The sequence below is a fragment of the Tauraco erythrolophus genome, chromosome 8 (assembly GCF_009769465.1).
Source record: "Tauraco erythrolophus isolate bTauEry1 chromosome 8, bTauEry1.pri, whole genome shotgun sequence".
Classification (NCBI taxonomy): Eukaryota; Metazoa; Chordata; class Aves; order Musophagiformes; family Musophagidae; genus Tauraco; species Tauraco erythrolophus.
In genome coordinates this window covers 21,958,379-21,982,767 of record NC_141472.1, presented here as the reverse complement: position 1 = coordinate 21,982,767, position 24,389 = coordinate 21,958,379, and the positions used below count along the sequence as shown (strand labels likewise).

General features: G+C 38.3%; 1 protein-coding gene across 2 annotated transcripts in view; it reads right to left on the bottom strand.

Annotated features, from left to right (window-relative positions):
• The window catches only part of TLK1 (tousled like kinase 1), a 76,660-nt gene that overhangs the window by 4,408 nt on the left and 47,863 nt on the right, over nucleotides 1–24,389 (bottom strand). For both annotated transcript variants that reach the window (XM_086616107.1, XM_086616108.1), the window contains 9 exons: nucleotides 15,811–15,877; nucleotides 12,650–12,747; nucleotides 9,251–9,332; nucleotides 8,825–8,916; nucleotides 8,649–8,738; nucleotides 7,724–7,893; nucleotides 6,436–6,571; nucleotides 3,793–3,904; nucleotides 3,327–3,434 (listed from right to left, as the gene is read on the bottom strand). In XM_086616107.1, coding sequence (XP_086472233.1) covers nucleotides 3,327–3,434; nucleotides 3,793–3,904; nucleotides 6,436–6,571; nucleotides 7,724–7,893; nucleotides 8,649–8,738; nucleotides 8,825–8,916; nucleotides 9,251–9,332; nucleotides 12,650–12,747; nucleotides 15,811–15,877 — 955 coding nt within the window. The remainder of the gene's footprint in view (nucleotides 1–3,326; nucleotides 3,435–3,792; nucleotides 3,905–6,435; nucleotides 6,572–7,723; nucleotides 7,894–8,648; nucleotides 8,739–8,824; nucleotides 8,917–9,250; nucleotides 9,333–12,649; nucleotides 12,748–15,810; nucleotides 15,878–24,389) is intronic.

Genomic DNA, 24,389 nt, shown 5'->3' with positions numbered 1-24,389 from the left:
TGGATTCGATGGATGGACCACTGGGTGGTTAAGGAATTGACTGGATGGTTGCGGTCAATGTCCAAGTGAAGACCACTGACGAGTCACATTCCTCAGGGTTGGTATTGGGACTAGTGCTCTTTAACATCTTTGTAGGCGATATGTAGAGGGGGATCGAGTGCACCCTCAGCAAGTTTGCTGATGACACCAAGCTGTGTGGTGTTGTGGACACGCTGGAGGGAAGGAGTGCCATCCAGAGGGACCTTGACAGGCTTGAAAGGTAGGTCTGTGCAGACTTCATGAAGTTCAACGAGGCCAGGTGCAAGGTCCTGCACATGGGTCAAGGCAATCCCAAGCACAAATACAGACTGGGTGGAGAATGGATTGAGAGCAGCCCTGAGGAGAAGGACTTGGGGATGTTGGTTGATGAGAAGCTCAACACGAGCCAGCAAGGTGTGACTGCAGCCCAGAAAGCCAACCGTATCCTGGGCTGCATCAAAAATAAGTGTGGCCAGCAGGTCAAGGGAGGTGATTCTACCCCTGTATTCTGCTCTTGTGAGACCCTACCTGGAGTACTGCATTCAGCTCTGGGGCCCCAGACATAAGAAGGACATGGACCTGTTGGAGTGAGTCCAGAGGAGGGCCACAAAGATCGTCTGAGGGCTGGAGCACCTCTCCTGTGAAGACAGGCTGAGAGAGTTGGGGCTGTTCAGCCTGGAGAAGAGAAGGCTCTGGGGTGATCTTATTGAAGCCTTCCAGTACCTGAAGGGGGCCTACAGGAAAGCTGGAGAGGGACTTTACAAGGTCATGTGGTGATAGGACAAGGAGTAACGGCTTTAAACTGAAAGAGGGGAGATTCTGATTATATATAAGGAATAAATTCTTCCCTCTGAGAGTGGTGAGGGAAGGAACAGGCTGCCCAGAGAAGTGTTCGAGGTCAGGCTGGACAAGGCTTTGAGCAACCTGATCTAGTGGAAGGTGTCCCTGCCCATGACAGGGGGATTGGAACTAGATGATCTTTAAGGTCCCTTCCAACCCAAACCATTCTACGATTCTATGCCAATTGTTTTGGGCTGAAAGTTTCTGTCAATTCTTATGTCTAGCATACACAGAACATTTGGTCTCCTGAGAGCCTGAGCTTCAACATTTAATGACAGAAAATCCTTATTATTGCTAAAGAACTGATTAGCACATCATTACTTAATTTAGAACGTAATTTAAAAGAATTACATATCTTTTCTTTGATAAATCTGTTCAGCTGTTTGTTCTTTGCTCCAATTAAAAACTGAAGATTAAAGGAAAAAAAATCTTGTGATACAACTTCCAAAGAATCCTGCTAGAATTTGCTTCTATCATTTACATACCCAGCATGATCGAGGTACAAAATAATAATCATGCACATCTGTTGCTATAGATTCACATGTTCTTGAACATTATTGATTTTAATAAAATTCTCCACAATAAATCCTTCATAACAAATGAATTGTTAAGAGTGGTTTGCAAGATCCTCAGAGTAATAGTTTGTCTCTAAAATGTTTGTAAAATACTTGACGCTTCTGTGGCACTGTAGACACATTACTGTGATGCAAAGGAGAACATTGCACATAATCGGAAAAAGTGAGGAGGATCAAAGGACAGTTACAGTCCGAAAACTAACTAACAATGTCATTTCAGGTTCCATGTTTATTTCATCTCCATGTTTTCCAAATGGAGATTTTAAGTTTACAAGCTGTTCTTTTGCAGCTGCCAGGCCTATAAATGTGAAAGACAATTTGGATTCTACACAGTCATCAAACGGTCTGAATTTACAAGTTAGTCTGAAATCGTTTTATAGCATTTCCACCAAGAGAATAATTTCTCCCTCTCGCTTACAGCTATCGTGACAATGTTAATAAGAGTGGAGAACACTGAAAGCTTATTTTAGACTTTCAAACAAACAAATAGAATATGCAATACACAGAGCACATTAAAGAAGTTGCCAATTCTCCATGCTGAACTGTCTACTCTTTCCTGACATCCTCTATATGAAAACTATCTACGACAAAGAAACGCAAAGTTAAAGGACAGAGTTATAAACTATTAACATGTCATGTTATCAGTCATATGATGTTTATTTGTCAACTGCATTCAAGGAACACATTTTTTCCACATGGGGGTGTAAAACCTAAACCAGCAAACAAAAAACTCTATCAAACAAAAATCCCAGCACAAGCTACAATTCTTCAACCGATTTTCATAACCTTAACTGCAACTCGCTTACTTTTAGAAAATATAACTAACAGAAATATACCACAAATTGTAACAGCAGGTCTATGTACCCAGAAGACTTACTTTCTTGGGAGGTTACAGCCCCTAGAAATAGGTTTCCTTTCCTTTTAACCTTTAGAAGCTCAATCTTAACATTCTTGAATTTTTTGCAGCTTGTGTCTGCTAAAATCCAAGCATGTTTAATTAGTTGCTGAAACTTGAATAGGCATTCTACTATCTTGGCATTTTTTTCCAATGAGCACAACTCTACCGCATCTGGCCATGAATATATCTTTCAAAAATTTGGACAGTTTTACAAATAAGTAACACACATATAATGTTTTCTTCCGTATTCACAGAATTGGATTGGTATTACGGATGCTCACAGCAGCAATCATTGGGAAACCACCTTAGTCTGTTTCTGAATAGCTAGTCTATGAAGATGAGTTTTGTACTACAGATGTTTCAAAATAAGATTTTTAAATACAGGAAACATTGCCATCCACACCTTTGTAGCAGATCAACTATTTTGGCAACTATTATTTCCTGAATCGGCATCAACATATCTTACAGATTCTCAATCTTAAGAACGTATGTTTCTAAACTCATCTTTGAGTTAATGCACACATACTACGACCTTACAAGAGGAAGAGTGTTAGTAGGCATATCCTCCAGGTATCTGGTAGCCCAATAGTTCTTCAAGCCAACAAGGCTGCAGAGAATAACATTCACTATCTTCAGAAAGAGCTTGCTACTATTAGCAGAAGTATTTCACAAGAACTTCTAGTGAGAGCCTGAGTGAGACACGTAAGGTCCTCTGGGAAAAAGCAAAGCAGACAATTTTTGAGGTGGCCTACTTTAAACATGCTTGCAAATTTCTGGAATATATATATATAGTCTCGCTTTGAAGAATATGCTTTTTGAGAAGTCCCAGAATAAGTTCACTTAAACAAAAACATCAAAATATGAGTTCTCCATTATGTTTTCCTATGTGTTTAGTTACTACATCCCACAGCATTCTTCGGTTAACAGCAATTTTACAGCTGAACCCTTTACAATGAATGTTTTAACTGTTACTCAGAGATGATACGAACAGTTACCTTGGCTTCATTGCTTACAACAGGTTTGACAGGGAACTGAACTTCTGTGGCTTTTAATATTGTATTTTCTTGTAAGATATCTTGCTGTGATTGATTGTGGCCAAATGGCTGAAAAATAAGCACATAATTTTCTTCATGAGAGTTATTCAGCTACTTTGATTTCATAAATATTTATGCTACAGCATAAATAAAGTTGTTACAGTGTTAATACAAATTGCTAACCATTCCATAAAAAAGTTTCAGTTAAGATTTTCTACATTTCCTGCAATATCAATGCACACCACCAAAAAGTAACACAGGTAATTTTCCACGTAGATGCTGTATGACTTTTATAGTCTATGACTTTATAGTCATATGACTATATAAAGTCACATGACTTTATAGTCTTTATGACTATAATTCAGAGTCTACTGGAAACAGGCATTTACACTAAAATGCTAAGATTTTCAAACAACATTTTCCTTACCTTTCTACCATAAAGGCATTGGAAAAAGATTACTCCAACTGACCATACGTCGACCTTATTAGAAATCTTTGGTGGCTCTTTGCCAACTACAAAACACTCTGGAGGCAAGTACCTGGAAAACAAAACATGCGTCTCAGTGTCTGCAAGTACACGTATGTCATCACTAGAATTTGTTCAAATACCAAATTATACAAACACTTCACGTACACACATCTGATCTTCTGACAACTGTACAGTTGCCTTACGATCTGCATTCCAGCACCTTGCACACTCATCAGAATTGACATTACAGGTTTTTTGTATAGTTAGTCGAATAGAGGGTCAATTTCATACAAGCACAAATACTAACATTCTTTACCTAAATCACTAATTACCATGTTTTTTTTTTTAAATTGGAATCCTAGCTTAAATATGAACCTTCTCCATCTATCAGAGCAAGAAAAGACAAAAGCCGTACAGGGCATTTTACTGCAAGGCCTGGTTAGAAATTGAATACTATGTAGATATGGCTTAAATAAAAACTTCAGTAAAGGGTCTTAAGAATGATGGTATTAACCAGAGGGGTATATAGTAGACAAAAGTGACTGCTATTTCCATTCCTGTAATCTGCAGGAAGCCACTCTTAAAGAGCTGAAAGCTGACGAAGTTCCTGTGCCATTGCTGAATTACAAAAGAACTGGTGAAATGGGACCTCCTTCGAAACAAAAAAAAAAACTCTCAAAAATATCAATAGATGGGCAGTTAAGTATTATTGACTATAAAATATAAAATTGAAAAAGGCATAAAAACTATCAGAGAAACTACAGACCAGGCATTCTTTTATCAACAGCATATAAGGCTTTAAAAGAAATTTTGAAGAAGTATTTGTGGAAATGGAAATAAGCAGAAAAATGAGGTAGGAATGCAACACAAATATTCATTTTGCACTGTATCACAAAATCTCTTCTGGAACATTTGTGTACAATTCTTATTACAACGTTCAAGAAAAACGAGCTTAAAGTAATGCAAGCGCAAAGAAAGCTACTAAGATCATCTGAAGAATGGAAAGCTTACAATTCAGGGAAAAAAACCTGAAGACTATAAAAATATCGAGGAGCAAGTACCAGGAAGGAAAGTAACCTACTTCAGGGAGGACAGTGTTGGCACAGGAACAAACAAGTATAAACTGGCCACAAATATAGTCTGTAAATTAGAAGATTAGGTTTCTAATGATCAGAGTACTGAGGTTACGGAACACACTTCAAATCAGATTACTGGGGACAAAACACTAACTAAACTTAATTCAAACGTCTGTAAATTTAGGAAGATTATGTGACCTAACTGCCTGGAAAGCCAAGTAACCAGACTCAGTGACTGAGGAAATCCCTTCCAGCACTATACTGCTGACAGTTTGTGCAATCTGCTCTAAGCAGACTCATCCCCCACCTCAAACTCACTCCAAATATTTCCCTCCTTAATGAAGACTCTGGGCTCAGAGAAAGTGTGAATTAGAAATGCAGAGATTCATGAACCTATAATGGTCACAGACCTTTTTTGATCTTTTACTTTACAGTACCACTAGTGCCTGTGCTATTTTTGATGAAATCCAAAGGCCAAAATTTTTTTTACATACATTCCTACAATAAAATATTTAAATTGGTGTTTAAATAGTTAAAGCATTAAGAACAGTAGTAAAAGCCTAACACTTCTGAAATGCTTCAACTTGAATAATCGTCTTTTCACAGCATGTGCGCAATGGCATTCATGCAAGAGTATGTGTGCTTTCTTTTCTGAAAATTCTGAAGGAAAAGGCAAAAACTTTATTACGTGCAACTTCCAAATATGGGAAAAGTTGCAGAGCAAATGAGAATGACACCGTCTTCTCTGTTTAAGCTTAGGTTTCAGCTCCTGACTCTGCTCTTGTGACAGGCAGAATAAGGAGAGAAAGAGCAAATGAATTCACAAGGAATAATCTGGCCAATATAGGCTTTCCATCCCACCCACCCTGACACAGCTACCACGCACCCAGGCTCAAAGAGCTACTGTGCCATGAAGAAGCTGCATCTTTGGAGAGCAAGTTCTGTTCTGCTAACAGCTTTCTGTAAGTAATGAAATGCTCATTGTCATTCCTGTTCTGTAGGCAGCTCTGAAACTTGAGGTTTTTGGACAAGTGTGTGAGTGCACACAGAAAACAAATCACAGCTGTTGAGCTGTCATTAACCTTTAGGATAGAAGAGTAAGTACTCTTTTGTCCTAAGGATGTTACCTGCTGGTAATCCCTGCTCTAAGATTTCCAAGGACTAAGTATCCACACTTAATCATCATAGCTCTGTCAAACGTCTTCAGCCACCTGCAGCCAAAGATTAAACACCTGCTTCTTCAGGGAAACCATGTTTCTAAATCATAGTGATCATCTACACATTTTTTTATATATAAATATATAAAAAACCCAACACACACTCACACTCTTGTCTTACTTGTTATGTTACCATTCTAACATTTTGGAATATCAACATTCACAGTATCGCAAAAAAGTCTTTGTTCATCACCCACGTTAGTATTTTTAATCCTAGCTCTCTCTTCAAATTGGCTTTATGAGAGAGTGTTTATGAAATCTGAACAATGATCCAAGAGTCTAAACAGCAAAATCAAGCCACGGATTACCAGTAAGTTCCTGCTCCCTGTGAAGTTAAATCCATTCCATCCACACCGTAGCTATCATCATCCATTATTTTGGACAGGCCAAAATCAGTAATTTTTATTTCTCCACATGCTGTTCCGTCTACAAGAAGGATATTACCTATCCAGGGAAAAAAAAATTACCTCAAAAAAGCCAACAATGTTTCATTTTCAAAACCAGGTTCAATTTTCAGGAACATCTAACTTAATTGAGGGTTAAGTGACAACTTCACATCATCTTTATACCCTCAAGTCTAGAGTAACTTTACGATACATTTCAGTGCAGTCTCAGGAACTCTCTAGGCTATCATCATCTGAAATGGCTCCCTCAACTGGGAGCTGGCTGGACAGTGAGGAAATACCAAAACGTACCAGCATACCAGTTACAATGAAGATTCGTATTTTTCTGCCCAGAACAAATCCTACACTACAGGTTTCAGGGCTTGCCTATGTCACAAAACCATGCCAAGAAGTTGTTGCAAAACTATGAATCTTACTCAATGTGTTGAAGTTACACAATAATTCCTTGACATAAAAGTCATTTGATGAAGTTCCTCTGAGAGCAAAAACTAATGAGACTAAGAATACATTCTGTACAATTCCATAATATGAGAGAAATTTATATGAAAGATTTATTACGCAGCAGCAAGGAAACACAGGCTGGCACTAAGAGTTACGTTATGAACCCCACGCTTGGAACTTCAGCAGATTAGAGTACATGAAGAATACAAACATCATTCATGCAAGGTGGTAAAACAAAGGCAATGGAATCAAGACAGAATACATTGTTTATGACAACGCTCATTAGTCACTGTAAAGAAAACTTCTCTAAAGTCCTGTTTTGAAGTGCTTATGCTGGGATGCTCGAAGTGATTGATTACCTATTTCAACCTTTTACAGGCTAAGAAATACATAAAGGAAAAACTATTTACACTTCAGTATTCCACTATGATCAGACAGGATTGAGCCAAATAATGACCATATCTGCTTATATTACTAAACACCAACGTATGTATCTACGTGCTAGATGATTTCTTCCTACAAATTCAAATCAAAATAATATAAAGTAGGAAAGTTATGATAAACATTTTTCCAAAGAAAAGACAGATATTTTGGCAATAAAACCAGAAAGAAAAGCACACACTTTTTTCAGTTGTTTACAATACGCCTGACATACAGAAGATAATTTTGGTATTTTCAGGCATGAATTACAAAAAAAATAAAGAATTAAAAAAAACCCCACACGTTTTCAATCATAACATTCCTCATTTACCTGGTTTAAGATCATAGTGTATAATAGGGGGCTTGATCTCATTGAGATACCGTAGTGCATTTACTATTTGCATTACAATGGACCTAGCTTCCTTCTCTGACATCAATTTATGTTGCTTGAGATAGAAATCCAAGTCATTGCCTTCACAGTATTCTAACACCGTGCAAAACCTAGGGTAGAATTCAGAGACACAAAATGAAATGATGTATCCAACTGCACAATTGGAAATGGAGATATGACAACCTACTTTGGTACTGGCAAGTTTAAAAACAGCTGCCTGAATATTAATGTATATGAATGAAATTGTTACTAGAACACATGGCATAACTACTAGCTTGTGAAACCTGACATAAATCAGAACATTCATACTCACCAAAAGAGAAAATCCATCCATATTGACGAGAGGTTAAGTTAAAAAAACCCTTTATTTATGTAGGCCCATTTCTCCACAGAAAAATAAATTCACTATCCCTTGAGATGCGACACGATTTCATGCACAGAGGTGCAGCTCAGTGACCATGGGCTACACTTAGGCTAATAACGCTCCTGATGTCATTTAGTCTTGGAAACTTGTCTAAGCTACAGCAGCCTTTCAGAGCTGCCCTGCAGCAGTCCTTGCTCTGCCCAAAACCATTACAGCACTGCGTGTCCCTTTCACCCTCAGGACATCCTGTAGGGCTTGTTAGTCAGGTGTTGTGAAACACTGTTTTCATCACTCTATAGAAGGCCTGCAATATTCAGTTGAGACAAAATTCTGCAACTAGTGTTTGGATTTTTTTTAAGTCCTCTTAAGGAAACACTAAATGCTTTGGCTGAAAGCAAGAACATACTATTTTCAGTCAAATACTCTTCATTTCTTTTTATCTAATATACAGCATTATAATCCTTTCCAAGTTCTAGAAAATGCATTATTTTATGTACTTACGTATCTGTATCCAGGGAGAAGTAGTCATATAGTTTAACTATCCGGGGGTGATCCAGTTCTTTGTGTATTCTATACTCTCTGCAGGCATGTCTAAAAGAAGATGGATACATTAACCTTCTACAATCAATAAAATGCTATTCAATTTAACATATGAAGCGTAAGTCATTAATATTTACTTGTGGTAGTTTTCTTTCTTTTCATCCCTCCAGCTTTTGTTAAGCTGGTGAATCTTCACAGCAGCGTACCTTTGTTCATAAAGATCAAAAGCCTAAAACAGAAATCCACAAATACGGAAAAGTTATAACCAAAGATGATAAAAATAACACTCAATAAAGAGAGGAAAAAAATTGGCATGTAATTCACAAGTCTATTGACAAGTCTATTGTAATACTACCTCCCTCCACAGGTTAATCAAGGTTTGCTCAACCAGTGTTTCATAGAATCATAGAATTGTTAGGGTTGGAAGGGACCTTAAAGAATTAAAAAGAATATACCACATCACAATCCTTCTGCTTTCTTAGATACCCTCCCTCCGCCCAAAAATTAAATGTACAGGTGTATGTGGCTCAAACATTATATTTAGCAGACCCAGCATACTCTACCTTGTATACTTCACTGAAGCCACCTCGGCCAAGTAAATGGAGTAGCAAATACCGTTCATTCAACGTGGGGTGATCTTTAAATCTCAAAAGAGAAAAAAAAATCATTTACTTCTATTTAAGGTATACAAATAGAGCTGAAAATGTAAACCTCTTAATATTACTTCTCAAATGGAGCTTTCTTTTTACTAGCAATATCTAATATGCTGAACAACATTATACCATGTGTAAACTTAGAGCACAACTATACAACATGGCCAATTTCAGTACCTTTTGACTATTTAGTGTACAAATGCTATCACAACACAATGTCAAACTAGTCAATTCTGGTAAACTTTTTGTTATTTTTCCCTATTTTTGTGAGGATAAGAAAAGCACTCTTAAATTTAAACATGTGATACAAGGGCTCTCTTCTTGTGTCAAATTTTAAAGAAGTCTCAAACTTCAGCTTTCTGGAACAGATGAGGAAAATATTCTTCCAATTTCACATGAAACATGACCAGACCTGTTGTACATACCTGCCTCTTTTTAACAAAATGAATTTTATACACTAAGTAGTTATCAAACAACAAACAGCAGTATGAGGAAAACACATCAAAAACCTGAATATCTGCTCGTACTCTAATCTAAAGCAAAAAGAAAACACTCCTTCCAAACACAAAATGATGCTGCAGGACAGAGAAAAAGACCATATTCTCTCCTGAAATGTGCAGAAGACAAAATGCATCCTTCCATCCAATTAGGGGGAAGGGAGGTGAATGCTCATCACGTTTCTAGTGTAATGATGAGACAACTATACTCATGAATCTAGGGCCAGCTGCCAAGTATACTCCACAGAAAACTTTAAGGAAGGGTTTAGGGCTAGTCTGTCAATAGGTCATCCCTTCTTTCTGTGTTCTCTACAGTTTTGGAGGCATGGTCACAGATAGTCAAGTATTTGAGGGAAGATGTATACTCTTGCTTACTGTGTCCCTTTTAAACATTAAACTTTCCTTTTCCTCACTATGAAAATATGTATTTCAATGCTAAAGACTTTTTAAAAAAATCATCAATAGTAAGTAATGCACTCAATGTAGAAGAAACTACAAATTTAGAGGTAGTATCATTAGGCAACTGATGTCATGTGACCAGTAGGTCAATTCTTTAAAACCACACTCCACAAATTTCGATTCATGTTTGCTTGGTCCTTCTATTACACGTATGCCTCCAATAGGGCCAATTTTGTGAACCGTACCACTTTCCCTCTCCACTGCTGCTTTTGCTACTCTGTGTGGCTCTCCGTGGCTCAGAACCTGCACCTTGCAGGTAGCCCCAGCATCATGTGGGCTTTAAACCCAGACAGGAAAGTCCTAATCTGCACTCTCAACTTGTCCTGTTATCCCAGTGCAGTTGTAAAGAATACATGCAGACACACAAGTCTACCCGTCTCTAAACTGGGAAATATTTCCTTCTCTTTACTGCCAAGGCTGGAACCCTGAACAGGTAAGTTTACAATCTACTTTGTATTTGGGACATTTGAGGAGGGCATACATGGGTAGAGAGATGTAGAGGGGGACGTTGCTAGAACAAGAAAGAGGGCTCATCTTTGCCTCACATCTGGAAGCCGAAAATCCAACAGGATTTGAGTCAGGACCCAATGGCTGCTTCGCTTCAGAACCCTCTCCCTTATCAAATGGACAAGTTGCCAAGACATGTTAGGAAAGACAGCAGGGACTACAGATCTAAATTACTTCTCCATTGCTTCTGTCTTCTATATTATGAGTGTAAGCTGCAGCCTAGCCACTTGGTAAATACTCAAGTCTAAACTCCCACAAAAAGATGAACATACAGTTTAAAGCTTTTTGTTCTGTACTGTAAAATGTGTCAACATTGACTGCAGAAAACGAGCAGTGAAGCTACAGTATCCTGCTTGTCCATGTTCCGTAACTCCTTTCAACTGGGACTGTAATTTGGACATTCTTTGCCCCACAGAGGCAATATTTACACAGTCAAAGCCTGTCATTTTTCTATGGCATTTATTTCTCCTTGCTGGAGGGTCTCTCTTCCTCACCGCCCCCCCCCCCATCTTCCAGTGCAAACACTGAAGATTAAAAAAGGTTATCATTTACCCTGCAAAGAACTGCTTGTTTATTTGTTGTAGGATATTTATTTTGCAAAGACAATATTCTGCCATTGAATTGTAAGTATCAACACTCATTATTTTTCATATCCAAAACACAACACTGATTTAGCTACCAATTAGCTCTATGGCCACAAGGTAACAAAAGTTTTCTGTATTCCTGCAGGGTCAGTAAGAGGACTGCTAAAGCAGTAAAGGGCAACTTCACATTTTGTTGCTTTAATGTTTAGAAGTCTTAGTGTATATAAAATTCAAATGCATCTAAAAAGTAAATAATAAAATAAAATCCTGAAATCTTAAGGCTACTGTTTCATAAACATTTCCTATTGCAGAAAGAAAGAAGTCCAGTCCCATCATCTCCTCTCTGGCTGCTTGTCCCACCCTTGCACTGCCCTTTCTCCTCATGGCAGCACAAGCATTTTTGCAACTGGAGGCAAAAAAACTAGACTGGGAAATCAATCTGGGGTTAAAATTAACCCCGAAAAAGAAGCCACAGGAGCTAGTTTTAACTTGGATCAGTTTCCAGCATCTGTTCAGTGAAGAAATGCCCTTGCAAGCACGTGAAAGGAAACAGGGCAAGGGCTTAATTAAGTAGTCAAGAGATAGGCAAAATCAGTTCCTTTCAAGCAATGGTGCCAGCTTAAAGTGCTGGTGAAACTGTAGTGTTAGTGTTTGTATTCGTCAACACGGAAAACAGACTAATTTTTTTACTTATGTAATTATTACTTTCAAATATACATAGTAATAGTTAATATTAAGTAACAATTTAACATTATGATATATTGCCATGCAAGCTGAAGTACAATATAACACCTACTATAAAACAAAAGACTTGACATTCGTCTTTTTCCTAGGTATCTGCACCTAGTAGGAATGAAATCACAGTGCCATAAAACCAAAGCTAATTTTAACCGCATCACAAAATTGCTGCTGTTGCATCAAATCTCCCTGTCATTTTCTTGCATCATTGTCAGCTAAGTGAATTGCATGAGGTTCCCTTACAAGTTTTTTTAGCCTAGTAATATGGTCTAGCAAGTTTTAGCTCTCTTGCACTATAAGCTGTGTACATATATTATTTCTTGCATATTCAATAAAATCATTAATAAGTTTCCAAAATTAAAAATAATTCTATTTTTTTAAAGTTTAAATAAGTTGGTGTTTAAAAATATATAAACTAAGAGAACCGATGAAAAAATTATGAACAAGTCTCTCTCCTGTAGATAAAATGTGATTTTAGAACATTATTTTTAAAACAGACATACAAAATTAAGTAAGTCTCTTACTGTGAATTATCTTCATTATTTATTCTTTTCAGTTCTCTTATATGAAGATTCCTAACTCTTTCCAAACGTTCAAGTTCTGCTTGTATTTCAGCTTCCTCCTGCAAATGAAAAGAATGAAATATAAAAGCTCATTTACTCCCCGTTTGAAAAGGATATTTTTACCCCTGCATCAATACTAGGGGTGATGGAGGAACATTACATTACAAAACCCTGCTGAACTAGAAAAAAGCAATGCTTTTCTCTTAAAGCCAGAAAATTCAGACAGATAAGGCAAAAGCCTGTTTCAAGGAACCTTTCCGTCCATGAAGCCACAGGTAATGGGATGTTCACAGTTTTGTTCTGCACTGTAGGGATGCTATTTGAAATGAGAGGCAGCTGAGTTTTGTACCTCAGCCAAGGAGAGAAATTATCTGGGAAGCGGTCTGAAATTGACGTACAAAGAAGAAAAGAATTGAGATACGTGCAGTTAAAGATTTCGTACAAATCAACAAATTAAGAATAGACATTTCAAATATTTTGAGGCTGAAATGCAAATCAAAAAAAGAATGAAAGAGTAAGTCATTACAGCAGAAGTGTTCTTAGGGCGTTGATACAAGACACCAAAACCAAGCTAATTTAAAAAGATCTTTTCATTTATATCTTACTAAAATTACAAATGCAGAATATGTATTGCCTAAGATTTTGAGTGCTATTTCAAGAGAAGCATGTCAGGTATGAGCACATTCCCTAACTAATTTCAGCACTTAAAATTATCTCATCTTTATGCTATTGAAATAGTTGTTTATTCCGATTCTCTAAATAAGCAAAGAATTCACAATGCCTGATTTGTGGAAATGTGTGTATCTATACTCAAAATGAAAAACGTATACTAATTGAAAGACACCGTAGAAAGGGTTATAACGATTTCAGAGTTAATACCTCTAAGAACTTGGAAGTTTGAATAAAGAGGAGACAAAATTAGTCCATACCAGAAAGCTCATAATTATGCAATTATTCTAGTTGAAAAAGAAAAAGAAGGCCTGGCATCTGATACGTATTTTTTTAGTAGCAGTGCCAGTAGAAGCAGTGCCCCACATCATCTCTTGTTATTTTGGCACAGCCTCTTCTACAGCCACATGGTGAACCAAACAGGAAAATTAATCAATCTTTTATTTTTAAAAAGGAGAAAAAAAAAAAGCAAAAAAAAAGCAAGCCTCACAAAAAGATACATATTTGGTTTTTGAAAGAAGCTAGATCAGTTCTCCAACCCAATTTATACTGTGACTGCAAAACCTGGTGGTGCTGGTAAAAGTGAAAGGTTAACAAGCCATGGCATGAGGGTCTGGAGGCCAAAGTCAGCACAAAGGGGAGAAAATGCTGTAAAGCTGGTATTTCCAAACATTGTATATCATAAAACCACATCCTGAAACAACAACTGTATTTATATCATCTAAAACACACATTAAACAACCACATTTCCAATGAGTTGAGGAGTCCGGACAAGATAATTCCAGTGGATATCCTGAATTCCTCCCCATAAGCTAAGGAAAAATACTCTCATCTCAAAACAAGACACTAAATGAACTTCCATTCAGGAAACAAAAATCGAAGTCCTAATAATTTAAAAGCTGGACTAAGTAACACTAATCTGCTAGCAGATCTGAGTTGTTTTTCCAAACATATAATGTCAAGGGTCGTGTTTTCTTCCTGTTTATACAATGTTAAAATTTTTTTTTTTATATTTAGATTCATCCTTGCAGTTCACTGTTAAAACACCCTGAAATGATATGCAGTTCCTCATAACCCAATAGTCCTTTATAAAGAATTCTAGCCCTTCTCCCCCCTGCAAAAGGCCACACACTTATACACACACAATTGTCTATGTTCTTCCCAAAGGCTGACAAAAAAAAAAAATCCATCAGTTATGCCTCTTTTGGGCTTTTTTGTTCATATATTAAGCAATTCAGTGGTTCTCAAAATGCGGTTCATAGGCCAATGTTAGCCCAAAGAGAACTGGCTGGTTGCATTGTTTCCAGCTGTTATTTAGGACACTCAGGCTGTGAATACCTTTAAGCAAGAATGAACCAGCTTAGCTGCCTCAGGTCACTGCTATATAAAAGGAAGTGAGAAAACAAGAGCCCCTCTCCAGGACCAAAGCTGCTAGCTGGAAAAGAATTTCCTGGGGAGCAGAAGGAAAAGAAAACTGGTGATGGCAGCATGTACAGGGCACCAAAAATAAGAGTGCCAGGAAAGCATCTGGAGAGTAAAAAGGAAGAGGAGAAGACAGTGAAACAGCACGTACAGAAGGAAAGAAAAACAAAAACCATAACCTGCAAAGAAGCACTAGGGAAGAAATATAGCCACATAAAAAGATGATAACAAAATTGTTTTTCTTGGTTAACGACAAAATCTGTATTGCATGTAAGAATTAAAATGCAAGTATGTATTTTTATTATTATTTTCAGATATATTCAAACATGATTTGCTAAGAAATAACATTTGTTTCCCCTCTGGCATTTAGTCAAGGAAGTTCCTTCTTATACAGAGTACCCAAGCATTGATGCTTAAGGTGAAAACAAGATTCGGGTATAAGACAACTTTGTAACAGCTCCTTCATATGTCACTTGAAATTTACATTAGACTTCAAAAAGGTCAAATCATGTAAAAAAACCCTACAGAATTTCATGTGAAGCTAGTGCTATTTCTAAAGCATTAATAACGAAGAACTACGTGGGCAGTTTACTTCACTAGCTCCAACAAGTTATACGCAGATTCCCTACCAGAGTCAAGTAATTTCTTGTCATATTCTTTAAAAACAGCATCGGCGTTCTCGAGGGGCCCAGTTCAGTTTATTATAATCAGATTCATAAGAGATGACTTGTATGTTTGAAGAGAACAGGCCTGAAACTGATTGCTGCAAGAGGAATCAGTACAGTGTTATACTAGATGGACTCACTACTACTCCTCTGTACTCCCAGTGTTTATGTCAACGTGCATTAAAAAAAAAGAAAAAAAAAAGGAAAGCCATTGCTAGGTATAAAATTGTACAGCACTTTTAGTATTATGTTTTCTAATCAGACAGCTCTCAACAAGCCCTCTTCTTCTTTTGATAGTATTAGTTTTTATGGGTTTGGGCATTGATAAAAAAAAATAAATCTTATAATAATAGAACATATACATACCTTTTTGAGATGTCCTAATCGAAGTTTGAAAATTTCTTCCTGTTCATGATACTCTGCTAGAGTCAAACTGAAAAAACAAAACAAGCCAAGCATGTAATTATAACTGTTACATGACGGTAAACAAAACAATAGTTTTCTTACTTAAAAACTACAGTAAATACAGTATCTTATGTTAATTACTTACTACCACAATACAAGGACTATGTTGGTGAACCATATGAACATCTTGGCTTGTAACTGCAGGGTCAAAATGTACTTAGCGAATGCCTGTGTCTGGTATTCTGGAATATTAACTGCCTCATCCACTGGACCATTTCTGTTCTCTCAGATTGCCTGGTGCATCCTGAACCATAACACCATCCCAGTATTTTAGCTGATGCTACTCCACTGCTTGCTTCTCATCTCTAACACTTAATGAGCCAAAAGATGGAGATCCAGAAACCAACTAGATAAGACTGGTAACACTGGATTTTGAGCTGTGATTTAAAGAACATAGTGCAAAACCATACATTCCAAGTTCACTAACACTACATTTTGCATGAGACCACAAATTCAGTTTCGAAGTGGCATGTGACTCTTTTGCTTGTTTTCCTTTCATTTTTCTTTGAGAAGACATTCCTGGTGACAATTAATTCAGTGGTCCCTCACTGGCTGTAGGCTTGCTAGGACGCAAAGTCACTTATTATCCAGAGGATCTAGACTGTTCACACAGGTTAGTAACTAAGAAATCCATAAACTGTATGCAGTATTCATCTGACAAATGAACAAAAGACACTGAAGACAAACCACCAAGAAAAGAAACCAAAGAGACTTCAAGTTCCAGAGCAGAAACCATATGCGTATGATGAAGGGGAACAGCAGATGGGAAGAAGAAAGAGATATGGCCTCCCTTGAAAGGATTCACACAAATCTCTACGAACAAATCAAAATTAAACATTTTATTGTTTTACCTACATCTACTATTTCTTGCATGATGCAATGCTAAAACTAACAGCATAAAACATCTTCACAAAGTCCATATTTTAGCAGGTTCAATTATCGACTGTCCTGGAAAGATAAGTTACACAAAGCATTTAGAAGGCCACTCAAGCTGTTCATCTTGCAAGTCTAAGGAACTAGAGTGTCCTGAAAATCACCAACAGTTTCCCCCCAGGTGAGGGACATCAATTCAGGTTTCTCTCACAGCAAATGCCAGCTGCAACAAAGTTTGCAGAAATCTAATAAACTGTAAGACGACTTCTTCCCTTTTAAGTTTGAATGAAGTTTGTCATAGTTTTCAGAATTCTAAACCCTGCATTTATTTGGTCTCAAAAATTGTTAATAAAGGAGTGCATCTTTTCAGGATAAACCTGGTGGTTCTGAAGCTTTCATATAGCCCTTTCCTACTCCTGATTTCATAAATACTGAATTTCACTGTCCCTTTTCTGACTTGGCCAGGACAGAAGATTGAGTTGACCAGATATTTTCCATGAATATTAACAAAACTGCTGGATTCTTTTTTTGACCATAGCACCTAAATTTCCAAGAATCTGGAAACAGCTTCACAAGACTGTAGTTATTTCATCAACCTTCTGGTCCATAATGTATAGAAAACACTCAGATCAGGTGACAAAAGTACTCATGACCATGTCCTATCAGAATTTGTGAAGGAAGTAATCCTTTCTTTTAAGAAGCATCACACAAAGTTACCCTGCATCTTGTTTTCCTATTGGAAATGAAAAGCAGCCTTGTACTCCAGTCAACAAACATCCCCAAACACTGTGAAAGCAATACAGTGAGGAAATTTGCCTCTCCAATAAAGGCAAAAGGTCCCTTAGTACCAGATTTTGGGACCAAACATTTATATTCTTTTCCTGGCAGAATCTCCTCTGGGTTTAGACAATTTGTGCTACATCTTAAAAGAGGCCACATTAAAGTAAATGTGAAATGGTGCGTCTCAACAGCTGGGAAAGCGGCAATGCATTCACTGTACAGGGCAAACAACAGCAAGAAACCTAAGAAAACAATGCTCTAATTCCTGCTCTAATGCATCTGCTACACTTATCAAAGAGAGCATCAAGGCCATGCTAGACAACTCACAGCGGCATCCCTCACATTCTTTCAACACTTCTACTCAAACAGCAAACTACCATAGATTAAGTCCTCAATTAAAAAAGGCAAAGGATCAATGCCAATGTGTACGAGACTGAATATTATTCTTTCCAGATTCTGGTCTGCAGTATAAATTACAGGTTTGTGCATTTCCAGAAATGCAGATAGTAAAGCTTTTCTTTCTCAGGAAGCAGACCATTTAGGTGGCTTAGCAAAGCTGAACAAGTAAAATGCACTGAAAATACAAAGTTTATGACATGACCTTCCAGAATTTTCACAGAACACTGAAAGCCCTAAAACTAACATAACAGCCGTGAAAAACTAACATAATATAGGAAATCTGGTCCTTTTTATAAAACCCCAGATAACTACGCAGAGTTATGACAAAGTGCCTAGGCAGCTCCTTCCAAAAAGTTCTTAAATAGCCCTCTTGAGCACAGAGAACAAGTTAGAGGTCATATTGAAAACATTAAGTTTTTAAGTCACTCTTTCCATATTTCCATACTATATCCCAATAAATGACTGTTTTCCATTTTTCTATTTCCTTACAAATCTAACTCTATTAGAGGCACAGCATGATTCACAGCAATTTCAAACTGTTGTTACTGACCACCACATTTTGGAGGAAGGCACATAAAACGCTGAACCATACACAGATGTAGTCACTTCGGATTTTTCTCATTTACTTACAAAAACAAAAACTTGATTCCTTCATATTCAGAAACATTTAAATTTTTTTTAGGATTTTATTACTTTTTATCTATAAATACACTGTACTTAATATTAAAATCACCTATGACAAATAGCAATAAAACAATGACAGTGTGCACGCTGTTTGTTTTCCAGCTATAGAATCATAGAATAGTTTGGGTTGGAAGGGACCTCAAAGATCATCTAGTTTCAATCCCTGCCATGGGCAGGGACACCCTCCACTACACCAGGTTGCTCAAAGCCTCATCCAACCTGGCCTTTGACACTTCCAGGGATGGAGCATCCACAACTTCTCTGGGCAAAATGTTCCAGTGTTTCACCATCCTCATTGTAAAAAATTTCTTCCTTATTTCTAATCAAAATCTCCTCTCTTTCAGTTTAAAGCCATTGCCCCTTGTCCTAACACTACGTGGCCTTGTCAAAAGTCCCTCTCCAGCTTTCCTGTAGGCTCCCTTTAAGTACTGGAAGGCTGCTATAAGATCACCCCAGAGCCTCCTCTTCTCCAGGCTGAACAACAGCCCCAACTCTCTCAGCCTGTCTTCACAGGAGAGGTGCTCCAGCCCTCGGATCATCTTTGCCCCCCTCTGGACTCACTCCAACAGGTCCACATCCTTCTTATGTTTAGGGCCCCAGAGCTGAACACGGTAACTCCCGGTAAGGTCTCACAAGAGCAGAAGAGAGGGGCAGAATTGCCTCCCTCGACCTGCTGGCCACACTTCTTTGGACGCAGCCCAGGATACGGTTGGCTTTCTGGGCTGCCGGTGCACATTGCTGGCTCATGTTGAGCTTCTCAACCACCAGCACCCCCAAGTCCTTCTCCTCAGGGCTGCTCTCAATCCATTCTCTGCCCAGTCTGTACTTGTGCTTGGGATTGCCTTGACCCATGTGCAGGACCTTGCACTTGGCGTCATTGAACTTCACGAAGTTTGCACGGGCTCACCTTTCAAGCCTGTCTAGGTCCCTCTGGATGGCACTCCTTCCCTCCAGCATGTCCACCATGCCACACAGCGTGGTGTCAACGGCAAACTTGCTGAGGGTGCACTCGATCCCCCTCTACATATCGCCTACAAAGATGTTAAACAGCACTAGTCCCAATACCGACCCCTAAGGAACACCACTCATCAGTGGTCTCCACTTGGACATTGACCCATTGACCGCAACCATCTAGCCAATTCCTTAACCACCCAGTGGTCCATCTATTGAATCCATGTCTCTCCAATTTAGAGACAATGGATGTCGTGCAGGACAGTGTCAAATGTTTTGGACAAGTCCAGGTAGATGACATCAGTTGCTGTTCTTTTATCCACTAACGCTGTAATCTTGCAGAAGGCCACCAGATTTGTCAGGCACAATTTGCCCTTAGTGAAGCCGTGTTGGCTATCACTAATCACCCCCTTATTTTCCATGTGCCTTAGCATAGTTGCCAGGAGGATCTGCTCCATGATGTTGCCAGGCACAGAGGTGAGACTTACTGGCCTGTAGTTCCCCAGGTCTTCCTTTTCCCCCTTTTTAAAAATGGGGGCTATGTTTCCCCTTTTCCAGTCATTGGGAACTTCACCAGACTGCCACGACTTCTGAAATATGATGGATAGCGGCTTAGCAATTTCATCCACCAGTTCCTTCAGGACCCACGGATGCATCCTGTCAAGTCCCATGGACTTGTGTACCTTCAGGTTCCTTAGATGGTCTCAAACCTGATCTTCTCCTACAGTGGGTGGTTCTTCATTCTCACAGTCCCTGCCTTTGCCTTCTGTGACTTGGGCGTTGCGGATGGAGCTCTTGCCAGTGAAGACTAAGACAAAAGAGTCATTGAGTACCTTGGCCTTCTCTGTATCCAGAGTAACCAGGTCTCCCATTTCCTTCTGGAGAGGGTCCACATTTTCCCTAGTTCTCTTTTTATCACCGACGCACCTATAGAAGCTTTTCTTCTTGCCCTTGATGTCCCTGACCAGATTTAATTCTATCAGAGCTTCAGCTTTTCTAACTTGATCTCTGGTTGCTTGAACAATTTCTCTGTATTCTTCCCAGGCTACCTGTCCCTGCTTCGACCCTCTGTAGGCTTCTTCCTTTTTGTGTTTGAGTTGGTCCAGGAGCATCTTGTTCATCCATATAAGCCTCCTCGTGTTCCTGCCCAACTTCCTCTTTGTTGGGATGCACTTCTCCTGAGCTTGAAGGAGGTGATCCTTGAATATTAGCCAGCTTTCTTGGGCCCCTCTTCCCTCCACGGCTTCATCCCATCACACTCTACCAAGCAGATCCCTGAAGAGGCCAAAGTCTGCTCTCCTGAAGTTCAAGGTAGTGAGCTTTCTATGCTCCCTCTTCACTGCCCTAAGGATCTTGACCTCCAGCATTTACAGTCACTGCAGTCATGATGCTCCTCCATCACTTGAGACACACAGGTTTCATCAGACACAGAGGAAGAAATGTTGAGGAGCAGAGGGGAGGGAAGTTGGTCAGAAGTGGGCCGCTGCCATCCACTAAATTAATTTAAGTTGGATAGTCAGGCTTGAAGCAGCTCTGAGGAGTGCTGGGAAAGACGGGCAGCTGGGAGTAGGTTGCATGAATTAATCCAGTAACAGTCTGATCCTGACCATGATCTTTTCTGCTCAGAATTACTGTGCAATACATGCTGTGTTTTAACTTTCTACAGCCAAATGAACTATCATACACATCCAACGAACTGCTGAAATTCTCAAAAAAGCACTGGACGTATTCTGTGCATATGACATGTACAGCCATGGTGTGCCACTTTTCCTTGTTGCTGGAAGAAAGTGGGCAGCTTACCTGGCCTGAAAGACTTGATTATCACCTATTTAAGCATTTTTTTAAATTAGCAAAAATAGGCCTTCCAGTTATATAACAATGTTTTCATAGTCAAATTTCAAAGGCTTTGACATAGTATGCATGGCAGACACAACCAATCTTCTCTGCACCTCTTCCTCACAGGTTCAAACAAAATCTTCTTCTATGATCAAAACACTCTTACTAGTGGGTACAGATAAGATAAAAAAACAAAATGGCCATGTGCTCCTTGGTTGTCATGACAATCAAACCTGGCACATTTACAACCATCTCTCCTCCCACCTTTTCCCAGCTGAAAAATCATCCTGGATACACAGGCACAGCAGAATGCAGCCATGCCCCCAAACAGCCACACACACATCCAATGTAAGTTTTTGACTACAATTTCTGAGCACTCCTTTTTTGGTCCAACCGTATTCTCACTCTAGTTCCTCAAATTTCTACAAGGACTGGCAGACACTGACCAAGTCAAAGCCTTCCACGCGGTCTTTTTGCCTATTGTTTCCATGTTTGCCTCAGAAAGAGACTGCCTCAGGAAAGGAGCTGTCTTTACTTGTCCTGTAAAGCCCAGACACATTGTTGGCACTTCAGCCTGAAAAAGTTTCTGAAAATATTTTTATTTGTTCCATACAGAACAGAATGCTCCCTCTAAATGATGCATTTGTTCAGCTACAGTAACAACTCTGCCAGCTCCCTCTGCTCTCCTATTCCAAATTGCATGCAGGGACAAGGATGTATGCAGATTCCCATGGAGGAACTGGGAAGCAGAGGAAGAGGTGACTGGGAAGCAAATACAATAGACATATCTGAAGCTGCACAGGAAGGACTACACCACCTAAACAAAATAAAATGTTGCTCCTAGAACTAATTGTCTAGTGAAATAAGAGCCGCTTCCAAGAAATGGGGACTAGCATTATAATCTCTCAAGTTTCAATTCGTAAGAGTTTTCACAGAGATTTTTCCAGGGTTAAGAAAGCAATTTCTTCTTCAAGTAAATTTTTTTTCTTTAAATAAATCTCAGTTTTTTCCTTACATGTAAGACTAATAAAACTACTTTACTCAGTAGAAAAGAGATGATTTTTTAGTTTTGGTTTGGGCCACAAAAAGGGAAAGAATGATGGAAAACCAGGACAGCATTTAGACTCATCTGTTGCATGTTATTTAAACACCAAACCCATCGTTTACTCATGGGACACTGGCAGATGGCCACTTTCATACTTGTAACTTCAGTGCAAAAATTTTGCTTTTAAATTTGTATCAGAGACCACAGTATATTCAGCTAAACTAAAACAACGCCCTCATTAAGAATATCTCTGGCAACACCTTCAATCAGTTTCAAAACAGCCAACATCTGCTTTCAGAGACAGCTTCATTAATACTGTTTGCTACAAAGCTATAGATAATTTTGTCTTGTCAATACCTGCAGCTGGAGACATTTTCTAAAGCAAACAACGCAGCAGTAGAGACACTTGTTGCTAACAACTGCTAGCAAGTTGTTTGTTTAAAAAAAGATCTGCCTAATCACTTGCATGTATGTTGTACTGATTTACTACTGGTTTAGTTCATTAATCTCAAGCAGCTCTTCATTTCCTCATGCCTCATATAAACAGAACTCTTCCATTTGGCTATACTAATTAAGATCATTACTTTCGAAGAAACACAGGAACAGTGATAAGCACAATGCAACAGGAGGGAAACACATACAGCAGGTGACAAATTTACTCTAAAATGGAAGTGCACAATTAATAATTGTTTTACTAAGATACACAAAATGTATTTAATTCTGTACTGAGAAGCAGAGAGGAGTCGACACATAATATCGCTATACAAAATTACAATGAATTCTAAATATAAATACTTAAAAACCCCTTTCAAGTAAAGGCCTAAGAGCATAATGTGGCTTCATGATTCTGTGATCTCAGGAAACATTACAGACTTTCTCAAAGGTCTAAAACAAAATTTATAAGCTTATCATATGGACAAGCAATCTTGTATCTAGATTATATAATGATCAAATCAGGATACTTAAAAGGTAAAACAGTTTTGATTCACTGACAGCTTACACTTGCACTAGCACTAAATACTAAAGGGCAATTCTCATTGTACTCTTGGCAATTCCATAATCGGCAAGCATTTTCATGTGCCATTTAATATGTAAGTAGTTAAGCCAAATGAAATTAAAATTTGAAAAGTTTTTAGTCATTTTGAAATTATTTAGAACTGCATAACATCAGTAAACATTCAGAAGTCTTCTATCAGGAATTCATCTTATCCTACTTAATAATTAGAACGTCTTCTGTATTTTTTCCCCAAATATATATTTTATCACCTCCTAAAGCAGCAATAAGATTATGGAAATTTAACATGAATGAAGACATGGCCAAAAGTTGTTAAATGAAGAGTTCTGTAACTTTTCAGGTCTTTTCCATCACTTAAATATTACTTTTAATAACAAGAGGTATTACATTAAACCAAAAAGGTATTTTTAACATGATGGTAACCTTTACCATACTATTCAGAAGTATTAATTATAAGAATAAACATAGCCACTTAGTATTACTAAAGAATCAATCTGAGCGATGACTCTTCAGCTCTCTACCAAAATACATGAGTAAAACTAATCAAGATTTGCTTACCTCGCCAGCCTTACTACTGCATTCTCACGATATTTTTGTCACAACCAATTTCACAATGTGAACTTTAAGAATGATGCATTATGCAAAACATATGCAGCTGTCTTCAAAATGATGGTCCAAACATCCGTATTTTGCAGATCTAATCAGAGTAATTTGTTAACCCCCTACCTCCAGAGGTATAAATTCCTAGCTTTACAAGCGAGAGGTGACAGCTGACCACGTTCAACACATATAGCCTACTTCTGCAAAGTAACAGATTAATTGGTCAGCCTTTTTAACTCTAGTTATTTACTTTCTATTTAAGCTAACTAGGAACAGATACATGATCAGCTCCAGCCT